Genomic DNA, 23,031 nt, shown 5'->3' on the forward strand with positions numbered 1-23,031 from the left:
CTTCTGCCTTGTACCTGTCCTCTTCCCTTTTGTCTTCCACCTGGTTGGATCCTTGACTGCTACAACCTTTCTCCCCCTACCCTTCCCAAAACAGCTGACCTGCCTCCCCTTATTACTTTCCTGCTCCCCTGCGTTCAAAAGCTGTCCTTGCATCCCTTGTCATTTAGCTTCAAGCTATTCAAAGGCCAGCTCTTAGATGTGCCCCATCACTCACTCCACTAGCCTTCCCCTCTTTTCCCCCCAGCTCAAGAAGGGGGGGGGCAAAGAGAGAAAGAGAGAGAAATAGCCAAAAACTCATCTTATGGCGAGGCAAAGCACACAGCGCTGCCTGCTTTTCACCCAGATCCCAGGATGTTATTAACCCCGGCCACGGCCATTGGCTTGGCTATTAATAACATCCTGGGAAGCTGGTTGGGTGCGATGGTCCAAGGAGGGGTGCGATTAAACTGTCCAGAAGGGAGATCCCCAAACAGTGGGACTTTTTGGGGGGAGGGGGATGGTTGTGGCTCAGCACCCTCCCCCCCCAACACCCGCTCACCTGCGGGGGGCATGGTGATGGTCTCGTTGGCGTTGCTGGAGCCCACGTTGTAGACGACCACGGCCGAGGCATTTTGCGCGGCGGCGTGCCGGATCTTATCCTTGTAAGTGCAGTTCCCCTTGGGGATGAGCGCGATCCAGATCTTGCCGGGCCCGGGCACGGCGAACCTGGCGTTGGGGTCGCAGGCTAGCCGGTCGGCGGCCGCCGAGGTCATCACCACCTGGCCCCAGACGTCGTGCTTGGGCGAGTGTTCCCCGTAGCGGCCGCACTCGGTCTTCTCGCTACGCAACTCCCCGCCTGCGCCGCCGCCGCCGCCGCCGCCGCCGCCACCAGGATCCGGGTAAGTAATGTTCACGAAGGCCGTGTACCACTCCTCTTTCTCGGCCACGGTGAAATCCAGGCACAGCAGATGCACGAAACAAAAGGAAAGCAGCCATGTTGAGAGAGCCAGGCTGCGGCACGCTTGGATCACGGACATTGCCATCTTCGCCTCCTGCTCCCGCTCGCCCCCCCGCCGCCGCCGCCGCCGCGCGCGTGTCTGCATGTGGGGGGCGCGCGCGCGCGCGTGGAGAAGGCGCGCGGGGACACGCCAGCCCGGGCGGAGGAGGCAGGCGGCGCGCCCTCACCTTTGCAACCCGCTCGGCATTCCCAGCTCCTCTGCTGGGCGCGCGGGGAAAAGAAACAAAAGCGGACGGCGGCGCAGCCTCGCTTGCAGTCGGCCCGTCCTCCTCGCTCGCTCGCTCGCTCGCTCTCGGGCGGCTTAAGAAGGGCGGGCGGGCGGCAGGCAGGCTGGCTGGCTGGCTGGCGCGCCCGGCCAAGCGGGTCCTTTTCAGTGCCAGCTGGGCTCCCCAGAGACGCGGGCGAAGGCGGCCTCTTCGCAGCTGAGGGGAAAGCCCCTGAGGGGGAGCGCGCTGCTCCGGCGGCCTCTCCGGCTCTGGAGCTCCCTCATTCCCCCTCGCCCTGCGGGCTTCCCAGCCGCCTCACGCCAGAGGAGATGTTTTGTTTTGGAGGGTGGGGGGTAGAAGGGGCGGGAAAAGAGGGGAGCTAAGGTTGGAGGGGGAGCGAGGAGGTCGAGCGCAGGAGGAGCTTGCATGTGATGTCAAGAGCTCCCGCTTGCAGCTGCTCGGCTTTTGCGAGGCTGGTCTCTCGACTCCGAAGGGAAGGAAGGACGCCTGCCGGCAGACAGAGGGAAGGCAGCCTGCCCGGTGAGGAGCAGCGAAGCCCGCTTGGTCCCCTGTGAACTGGGGAGAGGTCCCGAGGCCTCGTCCGAATGAGTCCCCGCAGGTGGGAGAATGGACTGGAAGGCCTCTGTGAACGTCTTTCTAGAAGAAAATCTCTACGAGGAGACAACTTGTCACAGCAGAGCAAGAGGCAGATCGAGAGTTTTCAGCCTGATATGCTGGGGTGATTTTGAGAAAATAAAATAACTTCCAGGCAGGTGTTGTTGCTTTTTAAATTGTCCTTATAGGCAGTACTTAAAAAAAAATGTTTAGGGGTGCTCTCATTTTGGCTCAAGAAGATCACCATTTTATAGTTCAAATCAGGAAAAATAAATACTGTAAATGTACAGAGATTCACAAAATGTTTAGGGGTATGCGTACCCCTGCGTCCTACCAGAAAAAAGCACTGGTTATAGGGAATATTGGGGGGGGGGGATGGCAAGCCCCCGCTTGGAGTTTGAAATGGTATGTTCCACTTTATCACCTTGGTTCCCCCAGGGAGCTCATTCTGCTGCAGGCCATAATGAGTGCAAGCAGCATGGTAAGTGGATTTGCACCAACTTATCCCAAACTGCTTCACTATCCTGGTAACTCTTCAGTAACCATTCATACAAGCTTTCATTCAGTGTTATCCCTTGATCTCTGCTCACTCACATTTTGAGGTTTTTTTAAGAAACCCTCACCCATCGGACAGAAAAAAGCATTGCCAAAGCATTTGTAGCTGGTGTAACATTGCTTTTGCACAAAAATGCTCCCCCCTTTTTTTAAATGGAGAGGGTAAGTGGAGGGAGGTCTGTCCACAAATCTTATGAATGAACCCACCTAGGAAAAGTGTGCAGTCATCAGATAGAGACCAGATCCTAGACAAAATGGGGAAGGAACAGAATATAAATGCAGGCTGGGATTGGTTCAATAGATCTATACAGTGGTACCTCGGTTAAGTACTTAATTCGTTTCACAGGCCCATTCTTAACCTGAAGCTGTTCTTAACCTGAAGCACCACTTTAACTAATGGGGCCTCCTGCTGCTGCCGCCGCGCCGCCGGAGCACGATTTCTGTTCTCATCCTGAAGCAAAGTTCTTAACCTGAAGCACTATTTCTGGGTTAGCGGAGTCTGTAACCTGAAGCATATGTAACCTGAAGCATATGTAACCCAAGGTACCACTGTACTGCTCTTTTCACTTGTTTGCAAAGCTTGAAGAGAGAAGGACACAAAGAAATCCGGGGGGGGGGGAGGGGGAGCAGGTGCATGTGGACAGCCCGGGGCAATGAATTACAGGTCTGGAACAGCCATCGCATCTCGTACATCAGCTTTCCTGTATCTTGCCATCACCTTCAGTGCAAGGGTCTTCAATGCAGCAAATCACACATTCAGCTGTGTGACTCACCAAACAGTGAGTCATCCAGTGATGCATGTGTGAATCAGCCCTCTGGGAGCCACAGCCAAGGTTTCCTCGTGTGTATTCATAGGCACAGCATGGGATTTCTGCTGTTAGTCAAGGACTGTAGGTGGCTACAAAACCATGTCTGCAGCTGATCCACTTTCCAAGCTCAAGTTTTAAAGACTTGTTTCTCTCCCTACAACAATGAGATTAGGCACATAATTGCATCTTTTCCTATCAGAAGCTACTCAACAAGCAGGAACATATGGAGTGTGGGGTTAGTCTAATCCATGGCAGAAAAGGGGGAAGAAGAAAAAGCTGGTGAAACAGTGAGATCCAGTTGCAAGTCCTCTTAGTGTTGAGGCAACCTCTGACTGCCTCCCATAGCCACTAAGACTGCAGTCTTGTACACATTTACTGGCAAGTAAGCAGTGGGACTTACTTTTGAGTAGATATACCACTTTATTAGTTTATGTTTCATTTTTTAGATGGCGACAACAACCCACGCTATCAAGCCTCTTCGTATGTATGTTGAACCATTACAATAAATCTCTTGTCACCCTTCTCATAATACTCGCATTGTATATATGATGATGGGACGCGGGTGGTGCAGTGGGTTAAACCACAGAGCCTAGGACTTGCCGATCAGAAGGCCAGTGGTTCGAATCCCTGTGACAGGGTGAGCTGCCGTTGCTCGGTCCCTGCTCCTGCCAACCTAGCAGCTCAAAAGCACGTCAAAGTGCAAGTAGATAAATAGGTACTGCTCCGGCGGGAAGGTAAATGGCGTTTCCGTGCGCTGCTCTGGTTCGCCAGAAGCGGCTTAGTCATGCTGGCCACATGACTCGGAAGCTGTACGCCGGCTCCCTTGGCCAATAAAGTGAGATGAGCACAGCAACCCCAGAGTCGGTCACGACTCGACCTAATGGTCAGGGGTCCCTTTACCTTTTTATATATGATGATAATATAAATGTTATTATGTGGTGTCCTTGTCCACCTTTCTTTGCTCTCTGCTTCTAGTAACTTCATGGCTCATAAAGGTAAAGGTAAAGGTACCCCTGCCCGTACGGGCCAGTCTTGACAGACTCTGGGGTTGTGCGCCCATCTCACTTAAGAGGCCAGGGGCCAGCGCTGTCCGGAGACACTTCCGGGTCACGTGGCCAGCGTGACATCGCTGCTCTGGCCAGAGCCAGAGTCAGAGCCGCACACGGAAACGCCGTTTACCTTCCCGCTGGTAAGCGGTCCCTATTTATCTACTTGCACCCGGAGGTGCTTTCGAACTGCTAGGTTGGCAGGCGCTGGGACCGAGCAACGGGAGCGCACCCCGCCGCAGGGATTCGAACCGCCGACCTTTCGATCGGCAAGCCCTAGGCGCTGAGGCTTTAACCCACAGCGCCACCTGCGTCCCGCCTCATGGCTCATACCAGTGCTTAATTTCAGCCCCAGATTCAGCCCTGGAAATTTTTGAATTGTCAAGGCTCAGTTCGGGAATGCAGGAGTAAATAATGAAGATTATACCTCTGATCACGTGCATACTTTTCTCAATACTCAGTAAAATCCCAGGGAATCCTTATACAACTAGGACTGGTCATGAAGAACTCCATTAACTGCCACTATTCTATTATACACAGCTGTGAGATAATCTTTGGCCTGAATCCAAAACTGCTGCTCCTTCTCCAGCCCTAGCCTAGCCACATCCTCACCATTGACAATTACTGTACTATAGTTGCTGACTGTGTACTCTATTTTTCCATTATGTTCTTTGGGCTGGAGATTCTGATTCTGCCTTCTTTGATCTGGCTATCCACAGGCCACAGAAAGCACTGATGACACAATGGAAGAGATAACATCCCTCTTTGTGTGCATGTATATAGCTTGGTCTCCTATATCTGCCCAGATGTTCATGCGGTCATGCATTTCTAAAATATGGAAGCAGAACAGCAACAAGAGGAAGAGGAAGTAGTAGAACAACAACAATCAGATGTATCGATTGGAATACTGTAGATAAAAGAAGACAAAAAGTCTTCTTTCTCCAGAAGAGCAAAAAAGCAAAGCACTTCAGTTTTAATTTCAGCCACCTCCACCAAACCTTTTGGAGAAGCATCACAACTGAACCATGTGAGCTCCGCATGGGTGTGGATCCTGCTGGTGGCAGTGATGGGCTTTGGTAATATGGCGCCTTGAGTGAACTGATGCCACGGGTTGGATGAAATTCAGCCATGGGCCAAGCAATGGAATAATAAACTGGGATTATTTATTGAAATATACATATGCCACGCCTTCATAAAAAAAAACCCAGCAAGGTGGTCTACAGCATACAAAATTACAATAAAAACACCAGTAAAAGCATAAATAAAAGGATATGCACATTGCAAAGGCCTGTCTGAATAATATCATTCTGAGAAGACATCTAAAAGAAGGCAAGGATGATTCCTGCTGAACGTCTATTGACAGGGAGTTCCACAGAGCAGAGCCAGCCACATGAAAGGCTTGGTCCCTTTCAGAAGCCAAGCGAACCTCAGGGGTGTGAGGAAGCACAAGAGCCCCATCAGTGGATCTTGGTGATCAAGGTGGAGTGGAAGGAGACAGGCAGTCCTCAAGGTATTTGGGCCCAAGTTGTGTAGGCTTTTGCTCATTAACACAAGAGCTGCAAACCTGGCCTGGTAGCAAGCTGGGAGACCAGCACAGCTCTCTCAGAAGAGGAGTGGCAGTAGCCTGCTTCTGTGAATCATCTGGCCCTTGCAGCTTCCAGACCAGATACAAGGGCAGCCCTACATGAAACATATTACAGTAATCAAGTCTTGAGGTTACCCCAATGCATGGACCACTGTGATCAGACTATGAGCAGTGCTTTAATACACACACAGCCCACTGTATTGTTATCAAAGTTTCAAGAAGATGGAAAGAACAGTTCTTATGCAATGGCCAACAAAGAGGAAAGTAGAACAGCTCAACAGCCAAAGTAGGTGGAGAGAAATAGTTTTTCTTTTCATATGTCATCTCTGAGCAGAGGGTGGGGGGTGAAGGAGTAGCATCAGTGGGAGGCAGCTGAGTCATAGTCCTTTAGCTGCCTCCAGAGCTACTGGTGGGAGTTGAGGCTTTCATGAAGAATGGGGAAAGGCAAAACCCTTGACTATTTTTAGTTCTTCCATCCCTGTCAATAGCTGCTGGGGGAAAGATATAGCCTGACATTTTACATTTGTTCTTCATCAAGGTAAAAGAAATGTAAAATGTAAAATATTTATTTCATAAAATTATATTCCACATTCCAAGGAGAACCCTCACAAAACAGCTTCCAACAAATGAAGGGTGTGTGTGTGAACCAATGGGTGGTATTCAACTAAGTATTACTCAGAGTAGACCTGCCTGTGAAATCAATGGACCTTTTTTTAAAAAAAAAGTTTTAAAATATATATTGAATTTGCCATTACCTAAACATCGCCATCTAGTGTGTCGCATTTGTATAGTGCGCCTAAAACGTTATATTTGCAGCTGTATAGCTGAGTCCCCAGCCGAGTCTTAATTTCAGCGGGTTTCCTCTGTGTAAAACTTAGTTGAATTTGTTGTCATCTGTCTGTCTCAAGAGATAATGAAGTGTGCCTCTGGGGGTGAAGTCCAACTGTGCATTAGTAGCACCAAAGTGACCTTCCCAAGGCACAGGCAAGGACAGTGTGTATGGAAGTCCTGGGCTGCCAGACGACAATACCCCTGTCTCAGCTTTGCTGATGTGGTCCAAAGGAAAGCAGCGCAATAAGTTGGGCACCAGCTTGGCTGCAGGAGTTGCCAGAAGGAGGCGTACAAGGCACCGTCCAACCATCTTAGGGACTCCACTCTGGATTTGTGTAATGTTTAGTCCGAAGATATCCAGTATAAGGCAGCAGAGGATTAGGATCCGTTTTCCTTCTCATGCTGGAACACTGGGCCAAAGCCAACCAAGTGAAATTCAACATGCAAGCTTTTATTGAAAAGGATCAAAGGGAACTTCCTGTTTTTACACACTAGCTTATCTAAGCAATGTGATTACTTGGTGTCCTCAGGATGGGACAATTCATTACAACAATTAATTCGTTATAGTGAATTTGGAAAATGTAAAACATAGAAATGACTGATGAGCTGCTGTCTGTCTAAAGACTTTTTTTAAAAAAAGTGTAACATTTACCAGGAGATGTGCTTCTCTGTATATTTGCTCTAAGAATCCCTGGTTAAAGATGGCACCTACCTATTTAAATGTATAGTTGCAATCTTATACTTGCCTATCTGGAAGTAACCCTCATTAAATTTGATGGGACCTACTGCTGAGTAGACATGTAGGGTTGCATGACTTGCTCACAGTTAAGTAGTTGGGTGGGAGGGCAAAATTCAACCCTCTAACCATGGCTGTCTACTCATAAGCCAGTTCTATCGAGCCCAATTTACTCCCTAGTAAGTATATATATAAGTGGGACGCGGGTGGTGCTGTGGATTAAACCACAGAGCCTAGGACTTGCCGATCAGAAGGTTGGCGGTTCGAATCCCCGCAACGGGGTGAGCTCCCATTGCTTGGTCCCTGCTCCTGTCAACCTAGCAGTTCGAAAGCACATCAAAGGGCAAGTAGATAAATAGGTACCGCTCCGGCGGGAAGGTAAACAGCGTTTCCGTGCTCTGTTCTGGTTCGCCAGAAGCGGCTTAGTCATGCTGGCCACATGACCCGGAAGCTGTACGCCGGCTCCCTCGGCCAATAAAGCGAGATGAGCGCTGCAACCCCAGAGTTGGCCACGACTGGACCTAATGGTCAGGGGTCCCTTTACCTTTAAGTATATATAGGATTGCAGCCTAAGGGGGACTTTGTAGGGAGTGAAATGGACTAGTCTCGATGCAAAGTGTGGAGAAACTCCTTTACAGTTTCATCTCAGGGGTGGTTTGAATGTGTGTGGAGCAGACAATGGACATAATGTTCCTAGTCGGTTTCTCTACCTGTGAAAATCTGCTTTGCAAGCTGAAGTTAGAGTCACATCACAAGAGATGTGGTACCTTGTGGCATAGACACGGCTCTGACATTGATGCAATCACATTACAGACAACACTAAAAATCACAATGAGTCCAGCTGGGTGCAGGGAAACTCTATTTTCTTCAACAATGTATTGCAGTAGGAGTGCTGCAAAATTGTGACATTCCAGAAATATAAGCACATTTGTCATATTCTAAACCAATCATCTGGAAAGGCCCAAAGTAGTATTTAAAAGGCACCCATTCTCTACTCACAGGAGGAGCAAGCTAACCATAACTGATCAATCTCTCTGGAACACAACAGAGTATTAGCAGAGGTAATTTCCCGCTGTTCCAGGTGAGTGGCCTTAATTATGTTATGCCCATTTTTATTTCAAATTTTTGAATTTGAAAGCAAAATTGTTCCATGGTCTGCAGAATAGCCCATTATGGAATAAAGCAACTGTGAAAATGCCCCTAGAGAATGGAATCTTGTTAAGAAACGAGATCTTTATCCACCACAATGTGAACATCAAAACGAAGACTGCTTTACAATCAGTTGCGCACATCATCCTGTGTGAGAAATGAAAGCAGTAATTTGAAGTTTCCAGCAGCCAAGGCCAGGCAGAGGGGAAGTCTCACGGAGACAGAATTCTCAGAGAACTGGGAAATTAATGCCAAAGATTATTTAATGCTTGAGGCAGCGAGGAGGAAAATCTCGCCATGATTCATGTTGCAGGCACCAAGGAATTAAAAAGAGATTAGTGCCCTCCCCATGTGTCACTCACTCTGCATCTTCCTAGAAATCTTTAACGCCACCTTTTTTGAATGTGTTTGTTATGTGAGCTTCCATCAGAATTAGAGGGGGGGGGGAGAATATGCACCCAGATCACATGTAAAACTTCAAAAGTTATTTTAAACATGTGAAAAGATGCATGGTTTTTATGGATCTAGGAGGTGAGCATTCACATTTTTCAATTCATTTATCTTTTGATGGCGTAGAGTTGCATGCTCCAGCAGAGGGTCAATCATCCCCACTTGACCATAAGGTTCACTAGGTGGAGAACCAAGTATGCCTTTTTGTGCTGCCCTTCCCCCCCCCCCACCGAAGCAAAACCAATCCCTTAGGATTGAAGCTGACTATACTAAGGCTGCATTCAAACAGCATTCTTCCTCCCCATTTTCTCAATGTTTCCCTAATTGTTAATTTCTGTATTATAACTTTTACATGGCAAAAAAAACCAATGCTCCCAGAAACATAGTTGGAATACACAGCACAAATTTAGTGCCCAGGGAAAAAACCCCAACAATTTTCAAATAACATGGAAATGAGCATTACACATGCACTAGAACCTGCTATATTTCCAGAACTGGCTTTTACCTTGGGTGCATTCAGATGTGGTCAGGATTGCATTAATTTTTACTGATTATATTGCTGGCACTTCTGTCCTGTTTTCTAACATTTCTTTCACACCACAGTACCTGATGTACCATGGAACTGTGGCTTTTTAACTACTACACCGGCATGTCATGCTAAATTTCATTTATGCTAGTGGGTGTTGTGTGGCACGGCAACAAATATCTTTGAACAATGACACTACTCCCCCAGCCTTTCTGTGGGTTCTTCTGTTCCCCCATGATTCATTCCTCCATGAAAGCAGCAGGGAAGAACTGAATGCCAATATAGCACCCCAAATTCAGTCACCTCCAATTTCCAGATTAAGGGGGCTGTGGACAGTCCCCCCATGTAATCAAATAACACACAAATGTACATACATGAGCTATATTTCATTAGCTTTCTGAAAGTGGGTTTTATATCACATATTATGCAGAAATGAGCAGTTAGGGAAACATCAGGGAAATGGAACAAACTTCAGTATGACTGCAACCCACGAGAGGCTCATAGACCAGTTTTAGTTCATTTCATTGCTGTCTTGCATTATTAAAAAATAATTCCTGCCACAAATCAAATCCAATTACAGGGCGCAAGGCTTACTGACAAAATTCCTCAATGGGGAATCCCTGTGGGGTTTGCTGTCAGCACCGATCAGCTGATTGCAAAGGAGTAAGTGGGACCTTGCTTTAAGCTCCAGACCTTTCCTTTGGAGAAGGGTGTCAGGTGTGAGGCGGGTGGGTGCAGTTTGGGAGATATGTCCTCATAGGTCAATATGGGGCCTGTCCCAGGCCTTAATTATACACCTGTGAGTTAGAAGTTCCCCAACCCCTGAACCAAACTTGGGCTGCACTCCTGTGCAGTCTCACCTGGGAGTTAGTCCCATTGAACTCATCAGGCTTGTACATTAGTACCTCGGGTTACAGACGCTTCAGGTTACAGACTCTGCTAACCCAGAGATAGTACCTCGGGTTAAGAACTTTGCTTCAGGATGAGAACAGAAATCGTGCGGTGGCAGTGCAGCAGCAGCCTGAGGCCTTATTAGCTAAAGTGGTGCTTCAGGTTAAGAACAGTTTCAGGTTAAGAACAGACTTCCAGAACAAATTAAGTTCTTAACCCAAGGTACCACTGTATTGGTTTGTGCTGTTCGGCTTGAAGATGCCTGTTTTTTGCTGCCTTACTTTGAATAAACTATAAAGGTAAAGGGACCCCTGACCATTAGGTCCAGTCATGACCGACTCTGGGGTTGCGGCGCTCATCTCGCTTTATTGGCCGAGGGAGCCGGCGTACAGCTTCCAGGTCATGTGGCCAGCATGACTAAGCCGCTTCTGGCAAACCAGAGCAGCGCACGGAAATGCCATTTACCTTCCCACCGGAGCAGTACCTATTTATCTACTTGCACTTTGATGTGCTTTCGAACTGCTAGGTTGGCAGGAGCAGGGACCGAGCAACGGGAGCTCACCCTGTCGCGGGGATTCAAACCGCCGACCTGATCAGCAAGTCCTAGGCTCTGTGGTTTAACCCACAGTGCCACCCGTGTCCCTTGAATAAACTAGCTGTGGTTTAATGTGGCAAAGTTGGTCTGTCACTTATAGGTTGGGGTTGCCAGCAGTGTCCCGCAGCATGCAATCACTTCTCTCCCATGCAAGGGAGGGAACAGTGCCATGCAAATCTACTCTCCATGGACAATAATGCAGGGTCCCATGGCTGGTAGGCTACATACGATTAGAATAAAAGCAGACCGTGTTAATTGCAACAACATTTTATACATTTTTTTGTTAAGTGCAGAATTCTGTACTGAAATCAAACTGCTCTTCATTTGTATTATACAGCCCATCCCATGAAGCTGAGTTAGCATACTATTCCTGGAAGGATGAACTTCCCTATTATGTGTTAAAATCTTTGTTGTGCTGAGGTCCAGCCACTAGAGGGAGATGTTGTTCTATAATAGGGCTCTCGGATCACTTCAATTCTCTGCCTGCCGTTTTTCAAAATCCTTCCAATTTGCCTGCCTTCAGTTTGCATTAGTTAATTCCCCACTAACCCTTGCTTGTAGCATTAATGTTAGAAAGACATCGAGTCATAAGTACATTTAGGGCTGGACTTAAATCACTTTATTATAAAAAAAGAAAAAAAGAAAGAGTGCTCTTATTTCTTGCGATTCTTCTCTGTGTGATACCTTTGTGCACACTATACATTTAAAGTGCATTTCCCCCCTCAGATAATTCTGGGCATGGTAGTTTGTTAAGGATTATTGGGAATTGTAACTCTGTGGCTGATAAACTGCACTGCCCAGAATTCTTTGGGGGAAAGAACGGGCGTTGAATGTCCTTTAACAGTATTGTATGTATGAAGCCACACATGTACACACTGCAATCACAGGTATTAGCAAATTGATCGGATCCTGGAGGGACGCACTGTTCTCTGTGTATCCTTTTCCCCATTCCCCACAACTGAACCCTCATAGCAATGAATGGCAGCCATTCTGACAGATGGGTGAAAATAAAGGATGCACTCAGGGACCCTGCTGAGGTAGGATTGCCAGATGCCAAAAAGGACAGGGATCCTGCAACTTTGCTAGTTGTGCAGAAGAGGGAATAAAAAGGTAAAGGTAAAGGAGCCCTGGACGGTTAAGTCCAGTCAAAGCAACTATCGGGTTGCGGCGCTCATCTCGCTTTCAGGCCGAGGGAGCTGGCGTTTGTCCACAGAAAGCTTTCCGTGTCATGTGGCAAGCATGACTAAACTGCTTTTGGCGCAATGGGACACCATGATGGAAACCAGAGCGCACAGAAACGCCGTTTACCTTCCTGCCACAGCGGTACCTATTTATCTACTTGCACTGGCATGCGTTGGAACTGCTAGGATGGCAGGAGCTGGGACAAAGCAACGGGAGCTCACTCCGCCGCAGGGATTTGAACTGCTGACCTTCTGATTGGCAAGCCCAAGAGGCTCAGTGGTTTAGGCCACAGCACCACCCACATCCCAGAAGAGGGAATATCAGTTGCATAGCTTGTCTGCATCTGGCCAGCCTATATTGCAGTGGGGATTAAAACTTCTCCCTTGGCTACTAATGCTAGTAGATCTGAAGTAGCCTGCTATAGGAAGCTTAAGAGGGTGGGTTATAGTGTGCTTTGACTGACTTAAATCCAGGTGAAGGTTTTGAGGATTAGGTGCAAGTCAATTGAAAACAAAATACATCAAGAGTTTGTTGTCTTGGTTCAAGTCAGTACCTGATGGTATGTGATCCTACGCACAGAGATGGGGGGACGGTTATTAGTGACATTCTGTCCTGCCTCCTCACCCCCAAGCAGTTCGGGATGGCATATATAGTGGTACCTCGGGTTAAGAACTTAATTCGTTCTGGAGGTCCGTTCTTAACCTGAAACTGTTCTTAACCTGAGGTACCACTTTAGCTAATGGGGCCTCCCGCTGCCGCCACGCTGCCGCTGCACGATTTCTGTTTTCATCCTGAAGCAAGTTCTGGGTTAGCGGAGTCTGTAATCTGAAGCATCTGTAATCTGAAGTGTCTGTAAACCGAGGTACCACTATATGTGTCATCGTCTCCTGCGCGCGCACACACACACACACACACACACACACCATTATGTTCTCACAACAAACCTGTGAGGTAGGCCAAGTTTAGAGAGAGGGGTTAAGGAGTAACAATGCAGCGGCTGCTCACTCTCGGCCTAAAGAACCTCACAGTGACAGAGTGTTGATTTGAACATGAGCCTCCCTGGGCCAAAATTTTAGGCACTGCACCCCATTGATTCTCCACTGAGTTCAGTGGGACTCACTTCTCAGTAGACCACGAATGAGGAACCTGTGGTCTTCTAAATGCTGTGCATCTCCAGCCCTTGTCAGCTCCATCCAGCATGGCCAATATTCATGGACAATGGGACCTGCAGCTCAGAAATATCTGGATGGCCAAGGATTTCCCAACCCTGCAGTTAGCAGACATAGGGTTGGACACTCGTGAGGATAACTTATGTGTGATATTCTGCATCATAATGTGCAATAATGAAGTTTAAACTTCAGGAAATGGGTAGTTTTGCATGGGATCCAAATCTCAAATACACTGACAGTGCCATGAAGCGCAAAACTATTTTAGAAGCATGCAGTTGGGGACTGGGGAGTCTGTGACCCTCTAGATTTCGTGAACTACAACTCCCATCATCCTTGACTACTGGCCATGCTTGCTAGGTCTAATGGAAGCTGGAGTCCAACAGCATCAAGAGAGCCACAGGTTCCCTCCCCCTGCATCAGGTCTACGCTGCAGCAAAATGCAATAAAATAGATTCTGAACAAAAACTGGAGCAGCAGAGATTAATGTTAAGAAAGAGTAGAAACTCTCACATAGTGTTGCGAGGTTTGTCATTCCAGTTCTGGCATTCCAGCTCTTGCCCACCTTCAGACATGTTATTTGTCAAGCAGATGATATTTGTCATCCAACAGATATTGTATCAAACTCTAAGTGATAGATTGCTGTGTCATTTCATCAGCCTCCAGGAGCAATAACAATACTTGGACTAAGTCAACTGCACTGAGTTATACAACCACTCAGTCTCCCTGCAGTTCAGATGGGAGAAGCTGGCAATGTTTCTTCGTGGCTGGCCTCTCCAGCTCGCTCAGAAGTAACCCCATTGCATTCGAGGAGCTATTTTTAATTTGCCAAAATTATACTAAAATATTACCAAGCCGTGAAGATGAAAGAGATAGTAACAAATGCAGTACTGTGCACAAAACGTTCTCCATAAATTAATGAGAAAATAAATTGCATCTGAAAATTACCAAAGGGGAGAGGCATCCCCCCCTGCTTCTAAATGTATCATTTCTTGTGGGGTTTTTTGCACTTACCATATTTATGGGGTGGCAGAGAGGTGTTAGTGAGTGTCCTTTCGTGCTGCAAATCATCTCACCAGTCCTCTGCCCCCTTCGGGCTCCCCAGTTATCCTAGGCTGGAGCTGACACAGTGAAAACTAAAACAGCAAAACACCCACCTCCTACAAGCCTGTCTGGTGCAAGTCAGCAGGACTTTGGGTGCAGTAGTGGATCAATTGCTCTGTTTCGCTGCTCACTGACCCCTTGAGAGGTTGAGATGACTTAAGCAGAAGTTTGGAACCTCCTGTGGTTTCAATTTTTTGCGGCTAGGAAATCACCTCAGTGATGAAACTCTAAATGGTTCTTCACCACCACAGTTTACACTATTTGAAAAAAAGATGATCAATCAATAAATATGAGAAATTCCAGAGGGTTTGTCTTATTTTGATTGAAAACCATCTTCTGAAGGGAGACTATGTTAAATCTCATTGGGAAAAGATGTTATGTACAACAGTGACGTAGGACGGATTTTTAAAAAAAATCTGGAGAAATAGCAAATTAAATCTGTGTTCATCTGAGAGACAATTATTATAAATTGCAACATACTAGTATCTAACCCCAGGGGAAAAATGGGTGAAATATATAATTACTAGTGGGCCTATAACAAAATGTTGCAGCATGCAGTGTTCCTGTTCAGCCTTCTCACAAGCCCACTATGCTCTGTCATTTCCCCTAGCCACCAGTTTTCTTCCACCCACCAAATAGTTGGTAAGTATTTCATGGCCATTAAATGTGCTCAATTCTGACTGGAATGATTTTGCAGCTTTTTGCTCCCTTCAAGTATATATGTGGAGCTTGCTGATACTTCCCTCTTGTGTGTGGATGGTGTCCTTTGGGTTATATAAGGAACAGCACTTGGAGAATGAGTTCACCATTGGTATATACGGTAACTTGAAAAGGTTTACTTTTAAGTTCCTGCTGGGAATATTGAGCATATGTTGTGTGGCATAATCCTATGCATGTTTACTTGGATTACATGGTTTCTGTAAGGTTTACTCCCAAGGAAGCACCTATTGGATTGCCACCTAAGTGCCTCCCATCAAACCTGCAATTCTGTACTTACTTCTGAGTAAACATGTACAGGATTGCATGGTAAAAGTCTGTAATATTGGCTGGATCGTGCCTTTAATTTGTAAACAGATGTTTATAGGTGTTGAAAGTATACTTAGAATCATAGAATCATAGAGTTGGAAGAGACCACAAGGGTCATCGAGTCCAACCCCCTGCCAAGCAGGAAACACCACTCCTGACATATGGTTGTCAAGCCTCTGCTTAAAGACCTCCAAAGAAGGAGACTCCACCACACTACTTGGCAATGTCAGCTTACTATTAGTAATAATGTTATTATTTCCACCCGACCCACCTGACTGCCTTATATTGAATCAGAATATAAACCCATTGTATTGTCTTCTGTTATTTTTTACTGCATTTATATCCTACCTTTTTCTCTGAGCTCGAGGAACCATACCTGGTTTTCCCTCTCATTTAATCCGTGAGGTAGATTAAGCTGAGAGACAGTGGCTGGCCTAAGGTCACCCAGTGAGCATCATGGCAGAGTACGGATTTGAACCTTGGTCTTCCAGATTCTACTCCAACATTATGTTGAAAATAAATAACAACATTCTGGGAGGGACACCCTAACCAACATATCACACTACCTGTAGTGGCAGACAGAGTCTCACCCTTCCCACACCCATGCTCTTATTTGAGAAGCCAGGGCTTTAAGCTGGGATTTTGGCTACTAACCCCGATCTGTAGACACGAGTCACTGCACCAAAAATGGTGAATTGGTACCAAGTGTGCTGAATAAGGTTGATTGTGGTTTTCTTTTCTCCAAGATCTATATCTTAGTAGCTGGAAAACAGGTGGTGACCTTGCAGTTATCACTGCGTTATGTCAGCATCTGTCAGCAACATAAAAAGCACATAAGACAGTGATAGTGGTGAGCAGCTTATCATCCGCTTATCACTAAACAAATGATTGGTGCCTAAATGCATATGAAACCTAAATGCATGATATGACTCTGCACAGGGTCCTCTGGGTCCTCTGTGCAGGACCCAGCCCTGAAGAGAATTTGCAGTCAGAACCCTGTTTCCACAAGCAACTCTCATTTGCTTACATCCACTTAATGGGTGCATTTTGCTGTATAGTAAGTAAAACATGCTATTGGCACCAATTGTTTAGAAATGTGATTCTCTGCTCTATTTGCTTTTGTGCTGCAGTACCTGGACCAACAGATAAATGCCTTGGTCAAAGAGACCTTATCGCAGTCAAATAGTGGCATAGCTTTTAAGGTCACTTGCTGAAAAGCAAATTACATTTGATGGATGCTGCTTCAAAGGTCAGTTAGTAAGGTAGACAGCACCTGTTTTATAGTGCAATTCCCTGAACCCAAGTTTATTGAATGCTGAAAGATGCACTGCTTTAAATGAAGATAATCATAGGTTTTGTTTAGATGGGAATATGCTTTGTTTAGAAAGAAAGAGAAGTGAACTTAGTTAAAAAGCATTACAGTTGAGGTTAACAGTTGTCCCCTCCTTTTTTAAAAAAACAAACAAACCTGAAGCTTACTGAGACAATTGTAATAGATTTTTTAAAAATGTTTGAGAGAATTTACAGGGATAAGGATTAAGGATACAGCATTATCACCCAATTATATTAGGGTCAGTCTGCCCTGCCAGGCATTGAGCTGCATGTAAGCGAGCTTTGATTTGAAAACATGACATTCAATGGTAGAAATACTTCTCAGGTTAAGTACCGGTGTAAAAATAAAATAATCTATAAATAATATTGTGTGCATTTGGTGTGATTGCTGTATTACCACTCGGGGGCAAAATCTATATGCAAAGAAGCTCAGCTTTCTTTTTCCTTTATTCCAAAATAAGTGTTTTTTCACTTCCCACATTTAAGAAGAAAACTTCAGAAAAACACAGATCGTATCTGTAGGAAGCTCAAAGCTTAGCAAGTAGAAAGAGGGATTTCAGTTATCTCAGACTGCATCTCAATTCCATGCACACCTGTGTATCCTTCTCTTGAGGTTACCTTTTCTTGTCCTATTGGCCATGCTGCAGTTTCCATCCCTAACTCTGCTCTTTATCTTCTGCCATGCATGCTTTTGTAAATAAATTCTAAATTCTTTGAAAATGATTACTTTAGAGGCAGGGGAATTAATATGAAGTACATACATGCAAGCAAACTTTCTATAATTCTGGATGCTTTATTGATTGAGAAAATTTATTTAATTGCTTTAACTGTTGTGGAAATATGTAAATTATCCGCATAGGCTTGTCAGAATAAAAAGTTTTCAGCAAGAGTTTAAAGTTGCAGCAGAAGGTGTCTGTTGAATTTCTATTTGCAGAGTATTCCACAAGTATGGATGGATAACACCATAAGGCTTGGAATTGTGTTGTTGTCAGATGAGCATCAAAACTCGGCAACAACCAAGATGCTCCTAATGATCTGTTATTGACCTGTGATATAAGGGTTAAAGTGATCACTGAGGTGTCACTGCCTCTCAACCTAAGGTACCTCACAGGGCTGTTGGGGTTAATTGAGGATTAGGACCATCCTCAGGACACCACCTTGAGCTCTTTGGAGAAAAAAGTGGGACATGCAATAAATAAATGAACAGAAAAAAGAGCTTCCCCCTCCTTGGTGACCACCAGAGGTTTGAGACTACATCAACCCACCAGCATGACCAATGAGCATGGATGATGTAAATTAGAATCCAAAACATCTGGAGGGCACCCGGTTGGAGAAGTCTGAACTATAAGCAAAGCAGCAGGCCTGCTTGCCCATTTTACAACACCCCACAATCGGGATGATGAGGAGGAGGAGGAGGATTAGTAGTTGTTAAATTGTGGGTTGACATAGCAGACGACACAGCGATTTCTCCAAAGCAGTTCTTTATTTTGTAAGCTGGAACAGAACTAAAGTGAGGAGCTCAGTCAGCCTGCTTATATAGAGCTACAGAACAATTGTAACTGTTGCAACGTTCTAAAACTATTCAATCACTGAACGTCACTTTTCGATCCTTCATTTGCATAACTATCTACAGTATCCCCCTGCTGGCCCAGGGTGGGAACTTCAGTACATAATAGTAGTAGTAGTAGTAAACTGGGCTATCTGGCCATTTTAAAAAATATTGTTTGCTTTAAAAAGGTAAAGGTAAAGGTACCCCTGCCCGTACGGGCCAGTCTTGACAGACTCTGGGGTTGTGCGCCCATCTCACTTAAGAGGCCAGGGGCCAGCGCTGTCCGGAGACACTTCCGGGTCACGTGGCCAGCGTGACATCGCTGCTCTGGCCAGAGCCAGAGCCAGAGCCGCACACGGAAACGCCGTTTACCTTCCCGCTGGTAAGCGGTCCCTATTTATCTACTTGCACCCGGAGGTGCTTTCGAACTGCTAGGTTGGCAGGCGCTGGGACCGAGCAGCGGGAGCACACCCCGCCGCAGGGATTCGAACCGCCGACCTTTCGATCGGCAAGCCCTAGGCGCTGAGGCTTTAACCCACAGCGCCACCTGCGTCCCCTATTGTTTGCTTTAAAGCAGAACAAATCACCGTATTGGTCGGGAAAGATAAGAACAAAACGCAGCCTATGCATGCTTACCTCGGAGTAAGCCCCATTGTGCACAGCGGCGCTTTCTTCAAAGTAAACATGCATGGGGCTAAAGACTTCCCCTTTCTTGCCACCGACTAATGCCTACGTGGCCATGATCTGACGTGCTATTTTCTCCCCCACCCGCATCATCCAGACTGCAGCTAAGCGGTGCATATAATTTGTTTTTAAAAAAATAGGAATAAATGAGTTCGGGCGAGGAGGGGGGCTGTTCAGGAAGAGGGCGACAGCTGGAAGGCGCATTGGGCGTGCAGGGTGTTTGCAAGGTCTCTGCTGCTTGTAAATCCTGCCGCGAACCTAGACGGGGAGGAGAATCCCTCCCCAACTAAGGGCAAGATGAAGGCGAGGTTGCTTCACGGGCTGCCTCCCACTGAGCATGCTCACCCTCCGCCGGGCATGCTCAGTCGCCGCGGCGAGGCAGGAGTCCCGTCCCCCCCCCGCCCCGAGCAAGCAGTTGGGGCACCGGCTTTCGCCTTCCTGCCTCGCTAGCGGCCGGCGAAGCAACTTTAGGTGAGCGGGAGGGGAAAGTCCGGAGCCACCGGGCGGGCCCTGCTGCGAGCGAGTGGATCTGCGAGGAAGGGGGTGGGATGCTGGGCAGACCCCTCTCCCTGCAATAGGCAGATGCAGACAGGGAGGGGGGCGAGAAAGGGACGTAGGGTTGCCCACCCCCTTGATCGGGAGGGGCGGTAGCAATAAGGCGTCTCTATCACGAGGTTGGGGGGGGGGGGTCGGGGAGGGGAGCGATTGCCATTAGCCTCGCAGCTGCTCCGGAGCTTTGGGGTTGTTCGCTGCAACGTGGCTGGCAAGCAGTTCCCAGGGAAATTGGTTTCAACTTTCCCCGTTTCCTCTTTCACACCATCGCCCCCCTTTTCCGACAGTTTCCAGAAGTTGGGTGGTGGCCTCCACCCCACCGCCAGCTTCCAATTCTGTGCTTGCTTCGGCTAGCTGTGCCTGTGAACTAGGCCTTAAAGAAGCCTCCAGATCAGTGTTTCCTAAACTTGGGTCTCCCAACTGGGTTGTTGTTTTTTTGGACTACAACTCCCATCATCCCTAGCTAGCAAGACCAGTGGACAGGGATGATAGGAATTGTAGTCTGAAAAAAAACAGCGGGAGAGCCAAGTTTGGGAAACACTGCTCTGGGGTGATGTTGGACTACCAACTCCCAGCCCTAGCTAGTGTGCTCAGTGGTCAGGGATGATGGGAGTTGTAGTCCAATAACACTCATATGTGCCTTAAAAGAAACAAACGGAAACCTTTCCTGAGGATTTTTGGCTGCATCTGGGGATAGACCTGTGATATTAGCAAAACTGCACTCCCAGGCCTGCTTCTGAGCTAACAAGGGAGTGAAAGGTGACAGGCAACTCAAGAGCTAGCTGTTCTCCCTAAAGCCCAACAATTTTGTTCAGGTTTTCGTAAATGACACTAACAATGTTAGTGTTGCTGTTGCTACCCTGTGAGCTATACCTGTGTAATTGAAAGTGGGGAATCATAAATACAGCAGCACAGGAAAACCCTTGCACTAGAACCCATTCACTCTTGAGGGGCCCAGTGTGCAGACAGGGCTGTCACTTCTCCAGCATCCTGACCTCACAAGGCTAGCCCCTGTGATGTCACAAGGCAATGACTCTTGCTTGACAAATTTTGAAAGACAAAAATCTCTGCACTGGGGGAGGTTGTACCAGTAAACATATAACTCTGGGGGTTTCACATTTTTAGGTAAAACTGCTTTGTCAGGTTCATCTGAAAAGTGATATATAAATACCTTAAAATGAATGACCGAGTGAGTTTACATTGGTTGTAGTTAAGCACTATAAAGTGGTTACTGAAGTTTTAGGGTTAGGAACACCGAAAACTGCCAGTGGCATCGGAGGAGGATCTTGAGGGTGGCCTTAAGAGTTGCCTTGTGTCTGTGTATTTTTTATTTTTAAATCTGGTCTGTTTCTGAATCACTGTCTCCTCTGCTCCAGTCTGTGTGTTGGGTTCCATGGCACTCTGTGTAAAACTTATCTCTCCATTTGCCTTAATGGGCACTCTAAATATGGCTATAAACCCCTGACTTTTGGTGGAAGCAGATGAAATTTACAGACACTGGATAAAACTTAATCAAGAGTGGGTTAAGCCTGTCAAATTGCAGACAAATAGGCCTAGGAACTCTGGCAGGGGAACATTCTTCTGCAATCCATATTAGGGCAATACATTGATTAGGCAAAAAGGACTTAAGCCTCCATTTTGGCTTCACATTTTGGAGGAGGGTGGGAAGCAGGGGTTTATCTCACTCCTCCTTGCCTTTAAATCATTAAGAGGTGACTGAGTGCTGTGCTTGTGCATTTAAAAAACCTTTCTGCTGGTGGTTATGTCCTCTGAAATAGGCTGTACAGATCCCTGATAGGCCTCACAGCATGAGACTGACTAGGGCACTGCCTTGGAGTTGTGAAGATCTTTGTTGTTTGCTAAAGCAGAGCAGCATAGATTTTTTTTTTTAAGCACATCTTTAAAAATCATTCACTGTTGTGCTTTGCGAAAAATAATGCAGAGCTCTTGTTACTACTCCACGGGCAACTTTTAATTTAGCCTCACTTCGTGCAAAGTCCATGGAACTAGGAAAAGATTGAGACATAGGCAAACATAGAGCTACAATGGTCAGAAAATTACAGAGCTACAAAGTTCAGAAAAACAAAGTGGCAAGGCTTTGTGGAGCCCCTGTCTCATGTACATGTGTGTTGATGTCATACTTTGACAGGGGAAGCCCCCAAAACAGTGTTAGAATTCTCCTGGATGCTAGGTCCAGTTGCGACCATGTGGACTTCCTTGGATGCTAGGATGGTAGCAGACACCTCCATTGTGCTGACGGATCTACACAATTCATTTACAGCTTTTTAATCTTGGAGGGGCAGGGGAAAGCACCTCTTAGAACAGGCATAGGCAAACTCGGCCCTCCAGATGTTTTGGGACTACAACTCCCATCATCCCTGACCACTGGTCCTGTTAGCTAGGAATGATGGGAGTTGTAGTCCCAAAACAATCTGGAGGGTCGAGTTTGCCTATGCCTGTCCTAGAAATTCCATTGTGGTGACCATTACCTAGGTTTAACATGCCGTTTGGCAAATAGCTTTTGTATTTGAGTTTCTAAATCACTCCAGTTTGCCTCATTGTTTAGCCTCTACACCCCTAGTATATATCCATAATGATTAGCAGACATTGGTAGCATTTTCTCCCATGAATTTGCCTAATCCCCTTTTAAAGCTGTTTACATTGGTGGCCATGACCACATCTTTTGATACTGAATTCCACAACTACTCTCTGTATGCAGAAGGACTTCCCTTTATCTGTTCTGAATTTCCCACCATTTCAGGGGAGGGGGAACATTTTCCCTATCTACACCCTCTAGTCTATGCCACGCCTCCCTTCCCCTTATCCTTGTTTTTTCACAAAATTCAAAAGCTGTTGTAACCTTTCCTTACAGGGGGAGTTGCTTCAACCTCTTGACCTTTTTGGTTGTCATTTTCTGCATCTTTTTCATCTCTGCAATATCCTTTTTTGAGGTATGTTGACCAGGGCAGTTTTATTTCTTGCCCCTTTCCTAATTATCCTAAACAGGGATTTGGGGATAAGATGAGAATCTTAGACCATTTCAAGGTAGAGTTGTACACTGGGGTATATAGCACTTCGCACAATAATTGATCAATAGCTATCAGCTGATGAAGTAACTGTTCCAGTCCCCCCATGTAGCCAATGCAATATAATTCTGCATTATTATGATTTTAGATTCAGTGTGTTTGGTGCCCCCCAATATTTTACATAAACGATTCCAGCAGCTGCCAATATTTTACATGAATGACTTGAGTAGCTGCTGTCATATAACTAAAAGTTCATAATATGGGTTCAGTCTCCTGAGTACGTGACAGAAGGAATAATTTTAGGTGGTAGCATTGCTTACGACCAATATGCTCTTGACATTTTTTGAAGCATCCAATTTTTCCACAAATTGCTATTACAGTGCTTCAAGGTGTGTAATAAATGCCTAGAATGATATGTA

General features: G+C 46.4%; 2 protein-coding genes across 4 annotated transcripts in view; one reads left to right on the forward strand and one right to left on the reverse strand.

Moving 5' to 3' along the window:
- RNF150 (ring finger protein 150) overlaps positions 1-1,763 on the reverse strand; it is a 90,321-nt gene extending 88,558 nt beyond the window's left edge. Inside the window, exon 1 of the mRNA XM_079989504.1 lies at positions 539-1,763. Within this exon, the coding sequence (XP_079845630.1) occupies positions 539-1,082 (544 nt within the window). The 5' untranslated portion in view covers positions 1,083-1,763. The remainder of the gene's footprint in view (positions 1-538) is intronic.
- The window catches only part of ZNF330 (zinc finger protein 330), a 35,052-nt gene continuing 12,754 nt past the window's right edge, over positions 734-23,031 (forward strand). The window contains exons 1-2 of one of the 3 annotated variants that reach the window (XM_079989507.1): positions 734-878; positions 22,459-22,537. The gene's annotated coding sequence lies outside the window, so the exon portion shown is untranslated. Of the gene's footprint in view, positions 879-19,429; positions 19,506-22,458; positions 22,538-23,031 lie in introns of those variants that run through there. The other 2 variants (XM_079989506.1, XM_079989508.1) reach the window with 2 other exon arrangements.

Source organism: Podarcis cretensis (assembly GCF_951804945.1).
Source record: "Podarcis cretensis genome assembly, chromosome: 9".
NCBI lineage: Eukaryota > Metazoa > Chordata > Lepidosauria > Squamata > Lacertidae > Podarcis > Podarcis cretensis.